This window comes from Grampus griseus (assembly GCF_964374135.1).
Source record: "Grampus griseus genome assembly, chromosome: 4".
NCBI classification, from domain to species: Eukaryota; Metazoa; Chordata; class Mammalia; order Artiodactyla; family Delphinidae; genus Grampus; species Grampus griseus.
In genome coordinates this window covers 44172748-44190780 of record NC_138997.1, presented here as the reverse complement: position 1 = coordinate 44190780, position 18033 = coordinate 44172748, and the positions used below count along the sequence as shown (strand labels likewise).

At 42.2% G+C, this 18033-nt stretch overlaps 1 protein-coding gene across 1 annotated transcript in view; it reads left to right on the top strand.

Annotated features, from left to right (window-relative positions):
* Window positions 1-18033, top strand: part of FRAS1 (Fraser extracellular matrix complex subunit 1) — a 459773-nt gene that overhangs the window by 191927 nt on the left and 249813 nt on the right. The window contains exons 5-9 of the mRNA XM_082652906.1: window positions 4412-4571; window positions 6280-6413; window positions 14565-14648; window positions 16332-16433; window positions 16733-16924. Coding sequence (XP_082509032.1) covers window positions 4412-4571; window positions 6280-6413; window positions 14565-14648; window positions 16332-16433; window positions 16733-16924 — 672 coding nt within the window. The remainder of the gene's footprint in view (window positions 1-4411; window positions 4572-6279; window positions 6414-14564; window positions 14649-16331; window positions 16434-16732; window positions 16925-18033) is intronic.

Here is an 18033-nt window from a genome sequence, read left to right as displayed (position 1 = left end):
TTTTCATATTTCTAGTTATGACCTTTTCTTCTCTGCTTAAAGAAGACCCTTTAACACTTCTTGTAAGGTCAGTTTAGTGGTGATGAAATCTTAGTTTTTGCTTGTCTGGGAAGCTCTTTATCTTGCCTTCAATTCCGAATGATAGCCTTACTGGGCAGAGTATTCTTGGTTATAAGTTTTTTTTTTCCTTTCAGCACTTTAAATATATCATTCTACTCCCTTATGGCCTGCAAAGTTTCTGCTGAAAAATCAGTTGATAGCCTTATGGGATTTCCCTTGAATATTATGCATAGTATTCCTCTTGCTGCCTTTGAAATTCTCTCTCTGTCTTTTGCCTTATTAATCATGATGTGTCTTGGTGTGGATCTCTTTGGGTTCATCTTCTTTGGAACTATTTCCTTCCCCATGTTAGGGAAGTTTACAGCCATTATTTCTTCAAATAAGTTTTCTGCCCCCTTCTTTCTCTCTCCTCCTTCTGAGATCCTGATAATGCAAATGTTTGTATGTTTGATGTTGTCTCAGAGGTTCCTTAAACTATCCTCATTTTTAAAAATTCTTTTTTTTTCTTTGGGCTGTAATGATTGGGTGATTTCCATTAGTCTGTCTTCCATGTTGCTTATATATTCTTCTGTAACATCTAATCTGCTCTTGAGTCCCTCCAGCATATTTTTCCTTTTAATTATTGTATTCTTCAGTTCTGATTGTTTCTTTTTTTATATTTTCTATCTCTTTGTTGAAGTTTTCCCTGTGTTCTACCATTCTTCTCCTAATTTCTATAAGCATCTTTATAACCATTGCTTTGAATTCTTTATTAGGTAAATTACTTATCTTTATTTCATTGGAGTTGTTTTTCCTGGGTTTGCTTCTGTGAATTAGGTGAAACAGTTATCTCTCCTGGTCTTAAAGGTGTGGCCTTGTGTAGAATTCTTCCTATGTAGATTTTGTGTGCCAGGTGGCCTTGGCAGTTGTGGCTGGAGCAGGATGGCAGGGGTGGGTTTTAGGGTATGTCAGTCAGGGCTGGGGCCTCCCTGGCAAGATGCCTGGAACTGAAGTGGACACTGGCCAAGGCTTTCCTGAGCTGGATTGGGGTTGCTACCTTGGTGGCATGGCTAGAGGTGGAGTGGGCACAGGCTGGAAGGTGTGCTGGGGCCACCTTTGCAGGCCAGCTAGAGGGCCAGGTTCTTTTCAAACCACTGCCTCTGTGCTGGGACTCAGAGAGAGTGAGTTTGTGCATAAGCCCTTTAAGAGGGGAGTCTTGGTTTCCTATAGCTCTCTGGCTTCCCCCAATGTAAGTCCCACAGGTTTTCAAATCCAGTTATGGGGTCTCATCTTCCTGGTGCAGGTCTCAGGGCTGTGGTGCCCAATGTGGGGCTGGAACTCCTTACTTCTTAGGGAGGTCCTCTAAGTTTGTGATATTCATTCGGCTTTTGAGTTTCCTGCCAGGGGTATGGGTCACCTCCTACCCATCTCAATGAGGTTTTTTTTTATAGCCTTAATTATAGAAGAGCTGTTCTGCAAGTCTGCAGGTTGTTCTTAGAGAGAGTTGTTCTATATGGAGTTGTAATTTTGGTGCATCCATGGGAGGAGGTGAGCTCAGAATCTTCCTACTCTACCATCTTGATCTTGCCTCCAGTCTTTTCTTATTGCTTGTAAATGATTTTATATAGTAGAGTATAATTTTTTAAATTATATTATGCAGTTTTTAAAATATATTATATTTTATAATATAAAATATAAAAAAATTATAATTTTTTAAATTATATTATGCAGTTTTTAAAAATCAGTTTTTTAAAAAAAATTAAATTATGCAGTTTTTAAAAATCAGTTTGTCATTTGCCTTAAAAATTTTTTTTATAATGTATATTTGACAGACTTTTAAAATTTTAACTCATCAGAACCTATTAATTTTTCTCTTACAATTTCTTCCTTTGCTTTTATGCTTAGATCTTCAAAGCATAAAGGTCCATTGCCTGCTATCTTTTATTAGCCAATAGTTTATTAGCAAGTTGTGGACTTGCCTGTGTATATGCTACACTAAATTTGAAATTTTATATTTAATTATAGAAGAAGTAAAAATTGATAGGAGAGGACTTGGCCTTGGCATCCAAGTCTGTTGCCGTGATCACAGTCAGCACATAGGTGTGAAAAGGAGTAGGAAGACCATGGACTCATGCAGTGGAGAGAAGGGAGAGGATTGAGCACCTCCTACCTGCCACTCCCCTTGCTGGCTCTTTCACAACTGCCTCGTTTAACCTTTACAATAACCAAGTGCACAAGATATCGTCCTACCATTTAAGTTTTCTAGACCGGGAAGCTGAAATCTAGAAAGATGACATCACACTCATAGTCCCCAAGTCAGGGAGGGCTGAGCTTGGATCTGAGAACATGCATGCATGCAAGGAAATCCGTGGTTCATCCAACTCAGTGCATTCCTTGCATTTCTGCCCTCTGGTACTCCCAGTAAGTCCACCTAAAGAAAGTAATTTTCAGGATGGTAAGGTGAGGACTTGGTTCCCAAATAACTGGATGCCTGTGACTACCTATTACTATTATTGTTACAATAATAGCACAGGTTATTAGTAATTCCAAAACATCGGCCTTGGCATGCTTGCAACCTGGCAGCGCTTTGCAGAAGAAAGGGGCAGTGACTTGTTTAAGTAAGACAGAGTCCTTTTGTGTTTGAGAGAGGTGAATAATTATTCTGGATGCTGGCTAAGGAGAAGCAAGAGGATGTTTATTTTCTATGCTTCTCAGTGATACAGTTGAAATCCCCAGATTATATTTAGATGACTGAGCACTGGGTGTGTGTGACGTTTTTAATAGAAGTCTATATATGATTTGTGCTGAATCAGGTATCATCATATGCTACATTTAATAGAGGCAAAGGAATACGATATTTAAGAAAATGTTATAAGAGGAAAACTTTATGGATTAAACTCATTTTTTTTTTTTTTTTTTTTTTGCTGTACGCGGGCCTCTCACTGCTGTGGCCTCTCCCTTCGCGGAGCACAGGCTCCAAACGCGCAGGCTCAGCGGCCATGGCTCACGGGCCCAGCCGCTTCGCGGCACGTGGGATCCTCCCGGACCGGGGCACAAACCCGTGTCCCCTGCATCGGCAGGCGGACTCTCAACCACTGCGCCACCAGGGAAGCCCTAAGCTCATTTTTTTTTTATACATTTTTTAAAAGGCCACCACCATTCCACTCTGCCATTGAGAACACAACGTATTTTGACAGCTACTTCCCCAAGCAACCAACATACTTGTAGCTTTTTACATTCAGGGTTTACCCCTGCCCTCACTCTGCATCACATCTGAGAGTGGCCCATTTAGATACTCTTGGTGCTTAGTAAATCATATAACTCAAAACATAGATCTGTTAGATCACCGATACAGTGCCAGCTTTGGGAATGTCGTATCCCAGCCTAAAGTGGGCTAGGGACATTCTGTGTGTGTAGATGGACACCCTCGCCAGGAATGAGTTTGCTCCACAATTTGGACCAGGTGCCTCCTGCTGGCTATGACAGGTTCCCTGGGACCATAAGATCACTGGAATGGGAGAGAGAGAAAGAGGGGTGGGGGAAGGGAGAGAGAGAGAGAGAGAGAACACAAATATGGGAACTCATCAGGGTAAAAAGTAAAGGCCAAAAAAAAAAAAAAAAAGAAGCATAATACAGAGTGGGAGCTATATTGAAAATAATATAACTATTATAAAGAATTCAGTAGATATACATGTATGTGTGCATATTTTACTTTGGTCTGCATAGAATGTTTTAAATGATGGGATTGGGGTCATTTTTATTTTATTTTTGTGCTTCTCTGAAATTTTCAAATGTAAAATTTTAGGGATAAAAAAGGAAAACACAACTCAATTTTAAAATTGGTCTCTGCACAGACCTACTGGAGAACGGACTTGAGGATATGGGGAGGGGGAAGGGTGAGCTGTGACAAAGTGAGAGAGAGGCATGGACATATATACACTAACAAACGTAAGGTAGATAGCTAGTGGGAAGCAGCCGCATAGCACAGGGATATCAGCTCTGTGCTTTGTGACCGCCTGGAGGGGTGGGATAGGGAGGGTGGGAGGGAGGGAGACGCAAGAGGGAAGAGATATGGGAACATATGTATATGTATAACTGATCACTTTGTTATAAAGCAGAAACTAACACACCATTGTAAAGCAATTATACCCCAATAAAGATGTTAAAAAAAAATAAAATAATAAAATAAAATTGGTCTCTGACTTGGAATATTGCAAACACTGGTCTCAGCCTTGCAAGCCTAGAGCCTTCTTCCATCTCTCCAGAGCTCCATCCTTCATTTGTTTAAGAGAAGGCTTGTTTCTGTTTGGTCAGATGAAAGCCTATATTCTGACAATAATTTTCTTGTCTTTTTTTTCCCCCTAACTCACAGCATGGAACAGAGTGGGTCTCCTCCCCATGCACTGTGTGCTCTTGCACTCATGGGGAAGTCCGATGCACCTCCCGACCGTGCCCACCACTCTTGTGTGGACACCAGGAGCTGGAATTCATCCCTGAAGGAAGCTGCTGCCCAGTCTGTGTGGGCCCTGGGAGTGAGTATGAGCTTGTAGAGAGAGACCCTCTTTGCCTTTGAGGTTTACCTGGTGACATCCCAACTCTTCTCTTTCTTGCTCAGTGTGGTACAAAGATCCGTAGCCCCATTCCTTATTGGAACGGAGATGTAGCCTTGCACGTGGCAGAAGCAATGTTGCAGAGACTGAGCTCCATTCCAAACTTGAGATTCTGAGACTCTCTGATTTATTATTTTGCCTTGGCCAGATGCAATCCCTCTGTGTTCATAGCTCCTAAGAAGGAAAGGGAGGAAGGAAAGGGAGGAAGGACCCTTTGCTGTGGTTGCATAAGGCCAAGGTATTAATAGTTCCTCCTGCCTCTCGGTGGAGAGAAGAACGGACAAATCACTTCTCCATCATGTAGTAACACTACCACTAATTCTGCTGGCTGGCCTTTCAGTTGACATAACATCTTTCTCCACAACACACCAAGTAGGAAGCAGGTATTTCATTTGTCTTTATGGCCTCTTCGCTGTGGAGATTATGCCTGCCTGCAAACCAAGGCATGGCTCAGCAAGCCAGGGGCATGCTTCCAGGCCCTCTCCTTAGAATCCATGCTTGGACCACGTACCCTTTTATTACATTTTAGGGATATATGTCCCTTTCCATTTTTATAATTAAGTAGTGTTTACTTCACGGTAAATATGAATTATTTTCATTTCTGTATTATATTCTCTCCTGGAGTATAATAGCTAAAATTACTCTTTTTAAATAGCACCTGGAAGCTACACTCTATCCTTGCCTTTTCCTTTTAAAAAGACCTCTGGTTTCTTTCTGATCCCCAGTTATTCCATTCCTGGTGACTGTTTACCCTGGAGAACCCTTCTGGGGATTCAAAAGTATGGTTAGGAAAGGATGAAAGTAGAATGCATTCCTCATGCATTTCAGATGTCATCCACCAGAAAAGGACGGGCAGCTGCTTTGGGCCAAATAACCCTACAAGTAAAAATACTCCAACAACAGAGTTTAGGGATAGGGTAGAGAGTGGGCTGTCTGGGTTTGTGGGCTCCTTTCTTACATTTTAGGGTGCTTTCTTGTTGGCTGTCCATGAGAAAGATCTATTGGGAGCATTTTGCCTGGAGAGATGAGAGGATCAGCCAGCACCAACTCCATGATTTACTGGGTGCATAATAAAAATGCAGGGCCCTTTGTTCAAAAAGCAGGGGGAAGAAGCTTTTATTTTCTTCCATGGCTTTTGCAACCTGTCCTGTTTTTAATTTATTATTCATGTCACACTCCCTAAGGCACGGGGATATTTGCTGGGTGGGTAAGACCGCCCCCCGCACAGGTGCCCCGAGTCCCCCCGCTACTTGGTGCTTAGGGTACATGCACTCCCCAGCCACCCACACCCAGTGGGCATGGATTTGGGGTCAGGCTCCTGAGAACCCAGAAGGCAAGGAGGCAGCGGGGAGGTAGGGCCACGCATGAGTGAGACCCCAAACCCCTAGCACATGCTACCTGTCGCACATGCTACCTGTCACACCAGACTTCACTTATGAAACTCAGAGAGAAAGTTAAGCACTCCATACAGTGACTGCAGAGCAATACCCCAAGCATGGGGCTCCGTTGTTTGCACTGCGCCCCTGAGCACAGGGCCCTGTGTGACTGCACTGGCCACACACGCATGCAGTCAGCTCTGGGATCAGCAAGTGCAATCCCCCCAGTAATCCTTATTGCTCTGACCTTCCAGAACCCTGTTCCTACGAAGGCCGTGTGTTTCAGGATGGGGAGGACTGGCCATTGAGTCAGTGCGCCAAGTGTGTGTGTAGAAACGGGGTCGCCCAGTGCTTCGCAGCTCAGTGTCATCCTCTGTTTTGTAACCAGGTAAGGAAGGCAGCCTCAGAATGGATCCTTCACAGGCTGTTAACTTCACTGTTCAGGAACTTGGAGTCTCTTCTGAGATTTTGTCAGGCAGACCTCGGAAGTACTGAGAACAAGAAGCAAAGGCGGTTTTATTTTCCTTATACTTTTAGAGACCACCCCTGAGAGATTTCTTTTACCCTTAGATGCTACAGATAGGTCTAATTACCAGCCATTTAGGCTAATTGTTACATAATGAAACTGAGCCTTCAGGGTACACATAAAGAAGCCCGCCAAACTCTAGTTGCAGATGTTCCAAAAATGTGAAGCTGAACATCTGGAAAATTCAGTAAGATGATCAGGGTTGTTATTGTTTTTCAATGCATAGGTATAGTCTGCTTTTTAAAGACGTATGCATGTCTTTGAACCTGATTATCCAGATGTGCCTTATTTAATTTTTATTAGATAATGATTCAAATTATGAAAGGATTTTCTCCAGGGAGGTTTAAAATAGGGGGACCTTGTTCTTCATTTAAAGCTGATCTGATTTTCACAACATTAGGCTCTTCACACAGATATACAATAGAAAATCAATTGCAAATAAATTTGGTGTACATGGTATTTTATAGTTTTTTCTTCTTCCAGTAGCTCCTATAGATGTTTCTTAGCGGTTGACAGATAACCATGAAAGGAGTTTGCCTCCAGTTGAAAAATAGCTCGTTTTTCGATCTAAGAAAAAGCTGGAAGCCAACATTCAGTTGATACAGAGCAGTACTTTGTGACAAATAAAACAAAATCAATAACATGGCATACTGTGACAATTGGGCAATATTTTTAAAGGCAGACAAAAGGCAATTAGGCAAGAAATGCTAAATGCCAAATAAAGGGAAAATGTATCAATTTAAAGACTAGATTGTATTACCCACACTACAGCAACTACTGCACACATGTCATACCTCTCAATTCATCACAAAGTCTTGTCCTAGCTTTCAGATTACAAATGAGTTTCTTGGTAGAGTTGCATAATATCTTACATTCAGAAGATATTGTAGTGTTGGGGCATTTTGATTCACACATTCCAGGCTTTAGTCCCCTTGTGTAAGAAGGTTAATTAAGCAGTTTGCCACCATTACAATAAGGGAGGTGGGAGGATGGATAGAGGAAACACTTCATTGTGAACCTTCTGCTTTAAGTCTTTAAAAACTTAACCCTGAGTGCATATCAGAGGTTAGCTTGTAATAATTGAAAGTACTGGTTCCCATTCTAAAAAAACGTTAAAGATAAATTCTGGCTTCAAACAGGACTCACTTATAGTTTGCATTGTTTAACTTAAAAAGATGAAATTTGTTGCCATACTTGAGAGCTAATTGCTATGCAAGCATTCTGAAATCTTGGAAATAGATTGATCTTAATCACTCTTGCATCAAGTCTATAGTTTTGCCTTGACATTAAAAAATACCCAACTGGGCTTCCCTGGTGGCGCAGTGGTTGAGAGTCCGCCTGCCGAGGCAGGGGACGCGGGTTCGTGCCCCGGTCCAGGAAAATCCCACATGCCGTGGAGTGGCTGGGAGAGGCCACAACAGTGAGGGGCCCGCGTACCGCAAAAAAAAAAAAAAAAAAAAAAAAACCCAACTGTCAGACTATTTAAACCATTTTTCTTCATTTAATATCACTATTAACCATTGGGTGTTCTGATGATATAAAGAGGTGCTGTAGAATTAGCACCTTTGTTGGAAACATTCTCACCGCCACCATCTTCCCATCACCATCCCCACACTGGGGGCATATATTATGTGCTAATCATTAATTTTAAGAGCTTTTAATTTGCGTAACAACACTGTGAAGTAGGAACTATTATTATCATCCCACGTTATAGTAGATAAAACTGAGATACAGAGTTTAAATAATTTGCTCAAGGTACCACAGTTATGAACTGTCATTGCTTCTAACCTAGGCAGTTATACATGACAACCTCAACAGACCACACCTGACATATTTTTAACCATTACACTGTATCGCCTCCCAAAATGATGAGTTACATATCATTTATGTATAATAATAATCACAAAACAATAGTTGCTCACATCATTGAGCATGATTGCAAGCCTTTTATATGTGTTAACTCATTCATTTTTTAAAACTCATTCATTTAAAAAAAACACAAGCTCATCAGAAGAAATGCATTTCCAGGTGTTGAGCTTTAGAAAAATTTGATTTTTAATATAAAGTGTTTTTTTTTTTTTTTTTTTTTTTTTTTTGCAGTACGCGGGCCTTTCACTGTTGTGGCCTCTCCCATTGCGGAGCACAGGCTCCAGACGCGCAGGCTCAGCGGCCATGGCTCACGGGCCCAGCCGCTCCGCGGTATGTGGGATCTTCCTGGACTGGGGCACAAACCCGCACCCTCTGCATCGGCAGGCGGACTCTCAACCACTGCGCCACCAGGGAAGCCCATAAAGTGTTTTTTAGATTGTAAAAGGAATCTGTATTCCTTAAGGAAAGTTTGCAAAAAGCGGAAAAGCAGAGAAGGAAATGATCTTCCATATTTCCACCATTCCAAAAGATCACAATAGAATTTCTTTTGGAATTCATTCCAATTTTTTGGTAGGCAAATGTGGATATATTTGTTTGCATAGTTATAATCAGATGTTAGGAATTAGTGATCATCTCTGACGAAAGGAGAAATTCCTGTGTTCAAATAAGGGGTTGCTCCCTTAGTGTGTGATGTAAATTCATGCTGAAATTGCTTGCCTTCAGCTTCTGTTCAGATGCCTTGTGAACAGAGCCCTAGACCATCCACATTTTTGTAGGCTCATTAAAATGTTCAGTCTGATGAGAGTTCTTCCTGATACTATTATCACCAATTTTTTTTAAATACATCTTTATTGGAGTATAATTGCTTCACAGTACCTTGTTAGTTTCTGTTGCACAACAAAGCGAATCAGCCATATGTATACACATGTCCCCACATCCCCTCCCTTTTGAGCCTCCCTCCTATCCTCTCTATCCCACCCTTCTAGGTCATCGCAAAGCACAGAGCCCATCTCCCTGTGCTATGCTGCAGCTTCCCACCAGCCAACTATTTTACATTCGGTAGTGTATATATACGTCGATGCTACTCTCACTTTGCCCCAGCTTCGCCCTCCCACCCCATGTCATCAAGTCCTTTCTCTATGTCTACCTCTTTATTCCTGCCCTGCAACTAGGTTCATCAGTACCATTTTTTTTTTTAGATTCCATATATATGTGTTAGCATATGGTATTTGTTTTTCTCTTTCTGACTTACTTCACTCTGTATGACAGACTCTAGGTGCATCCACCTCACTACAAATAACTCAATTTCATTTCTTTTTATGGCTGAGTAATATTCCATTGTATACATGTGCCACGTCTTCTTCATCCATTCATCTGTTGATGGACAGTTAGGTTGGTTCCATGTCCTGGCTATTGTAAATAGTGCTGCAGTGAACATTGTGGTGCATGTCTCTCTTTGAATTATGGTTTTCTCAGGGTATATGCCCAGTAGTGGGATTGCTGGGTCGTATGGTAGTTCTATTTTTAGTTTTCTAAGGAACCTCCATACTGTTCTCCATAGTGGCTGTATCAATTTACATTCCCACCAACAGTGTGGGAGGGTTCCCTTTTCACCACACCCTTTCCAGCATTTATTGTTTCTAGCTTTTTTGATAATGGCCGTTCTGGCTGGCATGAGGTGATACCTCATTGTATTTTTGATTTGCATTTCTCTAATAATTAGTGATGTTGAGCATCTTTTCATGTACCTCTTGGCCATCTGTATATCTTCCTTGGTGAAATGTCTATTTAGGTCTTCTGCCCATTTTTTGACTGGATTGTTTGTTTTTTTGATATTGAGCTCCATGAGCTGTTTGTATATTTTGGAGATTAATCCTTTGTCTGTTGTTTCATTTGCAAATATTTTCTCCCATCAGTTTTTTTAATACTACAATTTTCCCATTCCCAATATTGGTTAATCTAAGTGAATTGAACTTCATCTTCAGAGTTTTTTAAAAAAGATAAAAATTGGTGTGTCTTCTGAGCCACTAAGTGTTTGAGAATTATTTTCTGTTTTGCCTACATTCATGAAAGACAATTTGTAGGGGTCTACAATTTAAGGAAATTATAATCTTTTCCCGTATCAACCCTGTAAACTCTGTTCCATTAAATCCTGGAATTTAGTGCCATGGAGGAGCCTGAGGTTTTTCTGCTTTCTATTCTGTTACATTCAGTTAGTTTACTCTGTTGAATTCTTGCAGGATGTTTCTTCATCTTTATATTTAAAACATTTTCCCAGGATATTTCCAAGTGAGGTGTCTTTTCACATAGTTTGCCTAGAATACTGTGAAGCCCTTTCAGTCTATATTCCAGGTGTGAAATGTTTTCTTTAGTTACGGCTTTGATTAGTCATGTCTGTTCCAATTATTCTCATTTCTTCAGAAACACCTATGATTCTTAGATTGCTCCCCTGCCTTGGTCACTTTCTCTCTCATCATTTTCACTTTTGTGTCTTTCCTCTGCATTATGGAGAGAGCTTCTTGAGTTTGTGTTTACTGCCTCCAGTATAGATTTTAATTTGATGATTTTCCTTTAATTTTCTTTTAATTCGTCCTTATTTCTCCTATCACTGGTTCATCTTTTTTTAACCCCAATGCTTTTTCTTTCTTTATCGCTTCTTCCTTCTATTTAATAAAGACTGCATTTTCTTCTATCTTACTGAAGTTGCAAAATGGCTTTTAAATCTTTTATTTTAGATCCTGCAGTACTTAGTTTTCAGAAATCTGTTCTTTCTGTGCATCTTCAGAATGTTATTACTTTCTATTGCTCTTTAGAGTTTTTCCCCCAAGTTCTTTTCTTTCTGTTTACTCAGCCTTGGTCAAGAGAAATCTGTCCATACCCAGTGCTTGAAAGCTGCAAGGGTAAGCAGCCTGCCCTTGGCTAATTGCCTTTCTTGGATCCATTGCCAGGTGCTAAGAAAGGTGTGTGTTTCCTCAACCAAGGGTCTGGTAGGTTTTCATTTAGTGTAGCTCTGTTGTACTGAGATCAGATACTTTTCTCTCTCCACTGCCCAACCCTCTTGCATTTTGAATTCATGAAATGTAAAACTGTAATCCCCAATTTGCAAGGGTTCTCGCCATGTTTCTCAGTGACTCTGTGCTTTACATTTGGGTGTCTTCTTCCCCACTTTTCATCACTTCCTCCACCTCCCCCAACACACATACTTCCCACTCTTTTTGTTTTGTTTTCCTTTTTTTTTTACATCATGGGCTCTGATTAGGTAGAAAGACATCGAGGGAGTTGAAAGGCCAGGATGGCACTCTAATGGCTTCAAACTGCAGTGGCCGCACACTAAGGGGACAAACCCATGTTGTGTTTGATATTGGAAGGCAGAGAGTTGGGAAGAAATGATGGTTCTTATTTCTGTTTTGGTTTATAAAGCAAAGAAAGGCCACAGGAAGTCTTATGGTCAGTGGGACTTCCTCGGCAATGGTAGGAGGTTGGCTGTTCTACTTTTTGGTGGTAGAATTTTCATCTCATTTTTATACCTTCAGAGGTGTTACAGGAGAAGATATTTTGTCAAGAGCTGTGAGCCATAACATGCTATAAACTTTGTCATAAGTATTTTTATTTAAGGAATATGGAAAACCATAATTCAATCAGTTGACCCTCGAGCAACGTGGTTCGAAATATGTGGGTCCACTTATATATGGATTTTTTTCAATAGTAAACAGTACAGTACTACACGATCCATGGTTGGTTGAATCCACGGATGCGGAACCACAGACATGGAGGAACCGTGGATACCTAGGGCTGACTATAAATTATATTCGGATTTTCAGCTGTGTGGAGGTCAGCTCCCCTAACCTCTGCATTGTTCAAGGGTCAACTGTATATCCTTAATGGTGGTCCTACCCGAAATTGTAATGATATTAATCTTACTTTATTTTGGCATTGAACTCCTGTGATTACTGAGGGTACCATATTAGACACGGGGTTGGCAAACTTCTTCTGTAAAGAGCCAGAGAGTGAACATTTGCAGCTTTGTGTGCCATATAGTTGGAACAGCTTCTCAACTCTGCCATTATAGCACAAAGACACCCATAGATAATACGTACATGCATGGATGTGGCTGCATTCCAGTCAAAGTTTATGGAAATTGGTGGTGGGCTGGGTTTGGTCATCAGTCCCTAGCGTACTAGCCCCTGGGTAGTCTGTAGGTTTGGAAGGGCAAATCCACGAAGACCAGAATAATAGGATTCAAGTGTATGATAGCCACAAAAATGTACAGCTAAAACGCCTTTCCCGTTTCTCTAACCCACTTTGCTGCTCACCTTCTTCTTACTTGCCTCTCCAGTCCTGCTTATAAAACACCAGACCAGATGGGGTCTCAATTCTCAGTCAGGAAGTTCTCTCACGTAATGGGATATTTTCTCTTTAAATGCTTTTCCTCCCTGCCCTTTTTGGGCTCTGTTTGTGAAGAAAGGTTTTGTTTCTGTCAATGAAATACATAATTATTGCCAGTAAGAATCGGAAACTTGATTTTCCTGTACCAGCCTCTACAGAGGTAGTTATCTGCCACCCATACCTCCCACTCTCCAGTTGACTCTGCCCCTGTCCTTGGGTTTACTCCATGCTGGTTAAGATAGATTCATACTACCTCTATATTTCTGTTCAAGATTAGTGATCATGACATTTGTCCCCTGTTTACTTAACGTTGTAAACGTTCATTGTTTCCTTCCATAAACTTACTGAATAGTGAGTATGACATCAGATATACCTTTATTTTTACTTCCTCACTGATATTTCATTAAACTCAAGAGTTCTGAGGTCAAGAAATGCTCAATGACTTCAACGCATGTCCAGTTTTCACATACTCTATTAAACATCAATGGTCATAATATTTTTACAGAATTATAAAGAAATAAGGTAACCTAAAGCAGAGAAAACAGTTGTCGTGTGAATTCCAGTGATTCAGGTGTTTGAAATAAATTCCTATTAGATAGGAATGCATTAATCTAGCTGATCATATATAATTGGGTTTAAAAAGCCACTAAAGCATGACTGGAACTTTCCATGAAAAATTAAGGTTACTTGACACCCCCCTACACACATGCCCCAAAGTACACCAGCCTTCTTTTCTTGCCGAGGGAATTCCACAGCAAACCACGATAATGAAATCTCATTCTCTGCTTTTTGTAAGAGAAAGTGCAGCTAACTCTTCAGGAGGTATCTTCTGTATAAGATCTACCACTTCTTAGTCACTGAAACTCGGTTTATTCTAATCCTCCTTCTCTTGGCTTTAATTTGCCTACCTTCCTTCCATTCAAAAGGCTGTGGTGATGTCAAAGTGAGAAGCTGCTTCTTTGGCATTAACGAGGAGATTGTTGCTGTGAAAATTCTTAGGGCAGTGGTGACAAAGGGTCTAATATTCTGGAGGTGCAGGTGGTAGAGCTGAAACTGTAGGAATAAGGCGGTAGGGGTTCTTTGGGCATTCAGTGTTTGTCACCCACATTTCTCTGCACTGGCTTATTCCTAGATATCTAGGGGCATGACTGATTTTTTTTCATGTTAAGGACCTCCTAATGCGTATATATAAACGTGTGGATTCCCATACAGATGCAAAAGAATAGTGAGGTAGTTTATCAAGGGAGGGATACCTTCACTTTGAGATTAGCAGTGACTCAGCAGGAGGGTAAATGTTCTCAAGTGTTGAATGGTTGATGCCCTGAAGTCCCTCTGCCAACCATTTACTATTACCAGGTCAGCTCTGTGACCTCAGACAAGTCACACAACCTCTCTGATCTTTAATTTTCTTGTTTGTGAAGGTGGGATAAGAGCATCTACTTTACAGGGTCATGTAAAACACTTAAAACAGTACCTGGCAAACACGAAGTACTATTATTATTGTTATTAGTTGTGCTTTTGTTTGTTCTTAGAAGTGGATGGGACTTGAGGAATGTGCAAACTTCTTAAGAGTCACACTGCCCTGAAAAGTGCTCATTCTTATCAAAGCACCAGGTGACTAATAAACATTAAATGAGAGGAAATTGCTGTTTCTGGAGGCTTTGAGGCACATGATTGAGTTGGCTGTGAGTGAAATTTTCCTACTGTTGTGGATTTTATTAATACTGCCTTTTGATGGACTGTTTTTGGGGTGTCAAGGATGAAACTGTGGTCCGAGTCCCTGGAAAATGTTGTCCACAGTGCTCTTTGCGATCCTGCTCTGCAGCTGGCCGAGTTTACGAGGTAAGCTTTGATGTGCCCCATGTAGGTGTTTTGACATCCATTCTTACACATCTGCCCTCTGCCCTTCTAACCACCATACCTCCCCCACCCACATCTGACTCTTTGCCAGGATTAGTAACTCAGTTCATAAACGGCTTTTTTCTTCTCTTCATGGGAAGCCTTTGTGAAAAAATTAAATCGGAGGGGATTAGAAATACAAAGGAATGTGCTGGCAGGCGGTACCTGGTTCATGAACCTTGGTGAACTTACTGTTCACACATCTTGAATGGAAAAAAGACTGTCATTGGTTACTGTCAGTTTACACTTATGTTGGAGGCTCTGGGAATGTCTGCCTGCTTTGGTTGGCTTTTAGGCACTGATATCCAGAGACAGTGTCCCCCTGCCTTACAGTGGGACCGGGAGCATGGGAGTGGAAGGTGAGAGAGGGAAAAGGGCAAGAAGCTGGGGGGGGTGGACCCTGAAAACTTGAAAGTACTATTGGGGCAGTCTAGCTAACTACCCAACACATAGTAGGTACTAAATAAAAGTAAGTGCAACAAGTTGAATGAATGAATGTTCTGACTTGGGAGTGCCTAGCTGAGCCAAAAGAAGGTTACATTATTCGAAAGCAAAGAATATATAAAAAATTAACCCATCTGCTTCCCTTGTTTGCTGGTCATTCTAAGGAAAACCAAATAGAAATTGGGATTTTTGACTCTCAGTGGAGAATCTGGAACTGAGTATTAGGGGATGGATGACACAAATTCTAGATGGGTCCCTTGAAGTGTAAATGAAAATAACTAATGGGGAAAGGATTTTTGTATATATTAGATCTGAGCTGTCCAATACAGTAGCCACATATGTGCTAGATTAATTTCTTCTGGAAGAGAGAGCCTCTATACCTGTTATGGTGTCCTTGGCTGCAAGCAACAGAAATGCTCCTCTAAAAGTAGCTAAAATGAAACATTTATTATCTCATATAACAAGAAGCCCAGAGGTGGGACAGTTGCAGGGTTGATCAATCCAGGTCTCAATGACGTTGCCAAGAATTTTCACTCTTCTGATCTTTCCACCCTGCCGTCCTCAGCATGTTGGCGTTTGCTTTCTGTCTTGTCACCTCATGCCCCAGTGTGGCTTCCACAGCTTCAGGCAGCTTGTCCTCAACCAGTCATGACTAAAGCCTGGTGGAAGAAAGGGGTGGACTTTTCTTCTTTTATGGGGGAGAAGAGTCTTTTCCTCAACCTCTACTGCTCTTAGCACACTTCCCCTGAGGTCCCCTCCGTTGGGACTGGGACCAAGTCTGTGCACTGGCTGCAAGGGAAGCTGGGAACGTGAGTGTGTAGCAGTGAGAACTGGGTCTCCCAGCAAAGAAGAGCTAAAGAATGACCATCGAGTAGCCAGCAAACAGGGTCTTCCTATTAATCTTGATGTTCCAGGCCCTCTGTGTGTCTGGCAGAGAGCAGGCCCTCAAGGCATCTGTGGAATGAATATAGTTGGATGCAAACGAATCCCAAGTTCTCTTTGGACATGGATTGACTTTTTTTCTTAGAGCCTCTTGCTGCCTAGATGATATTATTTCTCAGGAGCACATTCGATATGGCTCAATTAAAAACTATGATAAAAAATTGTGTCATGTGCCTTGTGTTTCTACTTGATATATGTGACATTTGATTTTCCACTTTTTCGTTTCTTTTCTTCACTCAGCATGGTGAGCAGTGGAGTGAAAATGCCTGCACCACGTGTATATGTGACCGGGGTGAGGTCAGGTGCCACAAACAGGCCTGCCCTCCGTTAAGATGCGAAAAGGTATTTGAGAGTGTGTAGCTTGATTTTTGAACCTTTATTCGGGGTCATTGAGGAAATGCATCTCTTAGTCCAGTGTGTCCTTTGAGGGAATCAAAAGTTTTTATGATGCTCGGAAGCAGGAAGGACCTGCTTCCCAGGAAGGAGGGGGAGGGGAAGGGGAACGTGCCTCAGCTGGGTTAGGTGGGGGAAGAAAACAGCACACAGAGTTGGTGTTTTATGTCCTTCTGCCGCATCAGGTCGGATGTTTTCGCGCCCTCCTGACCCCTGCCCTTTCCCTGCCATTCTCTCTGTTTCCTCAGGGTCAGAGGAGGGCTCAGCGTCATGGGCGATGCTGCGAGGACTGTGTGTCTCCTGCTGGAAGCTGCTCGCATGGGGGGCTTGTGCGGTACCAGGATGAAATATGGAAGGGCTCGGCCTGTGAGTTCTGCACGTGTGACCGTGGCCAAGTGACCTGCCGGACTGGGGAGTGTGCCAAAGTGGAGTGTGCCCAGGTAAGAAACGAAGGCATCTCTGTCTGGACTGTAAGGCTGTCTCCAGCGGGATGGGTGGTCCCTCACCTGTCCCTTCCCTCTCGGCAGCAGAGGGGACGACCAGGTTGTACGATCAACTTCAAGGAGGCTTTTAGCATTGAGGCTTCTGTGGTGTAAAGTAAATGCCACTCTTTGTTTAGACTGATTTGGAGCAGCCTCCTGGAGCTTTTAGCTCTCAGTGCATCTGGTCAGATGGGAAGCCCTGAGCCAGAGACATGGACTGGAAGGGATGACATGGGACATTAGCCTATCAGTCAGCACAGCTGGGCCTCACTGCTGGTGGCCGCCCAGCTCGCTCTGGCTGTGAAACAGAGTCCGCAGGTGCTCCAGTGGCCCGGCTTCTGTTGCAGGCCCCGCTGGCAGTGTTTAGCAGAAAGGAGAGCCAACACCTAGAGGCGGCTCCTGTGAATCCATCGGGAAAGAAAATGAAATGTGTTTTTGTCATTGTTTTTGTTTTAAAGAGACAGGGGAGACCTCATAAATAATTAACTCTGTTGACCTCTGTTGACTTCTGCTGTCTGCAGAATTTCTAGAATCTTCTAACAAGGTAGCCTCTGTTTGGACTATAGATGTATACTGTGGGGAGATAGCTTTTTTTCCCCTTTGCACCCGATTTTGATCCGCTGCACAACAAACTGCTTTTAGAGCTGTCTCCTTCTCCCTCGCCACTCCTATCTGCCCCACCAGTTTCCCGCGGGGTTGTGAACTTGAGTCGATGAGGGAAACTTGGACGATCTGAAGCGCTGGGTGTCTGTGAAGGCATTTTTCTTTCTACTTCTCCCCCACGCCTCAGCTCCTCTTAACACGGTTCCCGAAGAGGAACAGCCATTCAAACAGGGCTGTCAGCGACAGAGTTCTTTTTCATGTTGCCTTCTACTTCTGTGTCTTGGTAGAGCGAAGACACATGTAGGTAAAGAGGGTCCTGCTTTTTTTGCAGATTTATTTCCCTCTACATGCCTTTTCATTGCTTTTCTTTCTTTAGGTCAGGGGAATCAGAATGGTTGGATGAAGATGAGAAAAACCCTAGTCAGGGCCCTTTTCTGTCTCCCTCGCTCTCGGGCTGAGGCTGA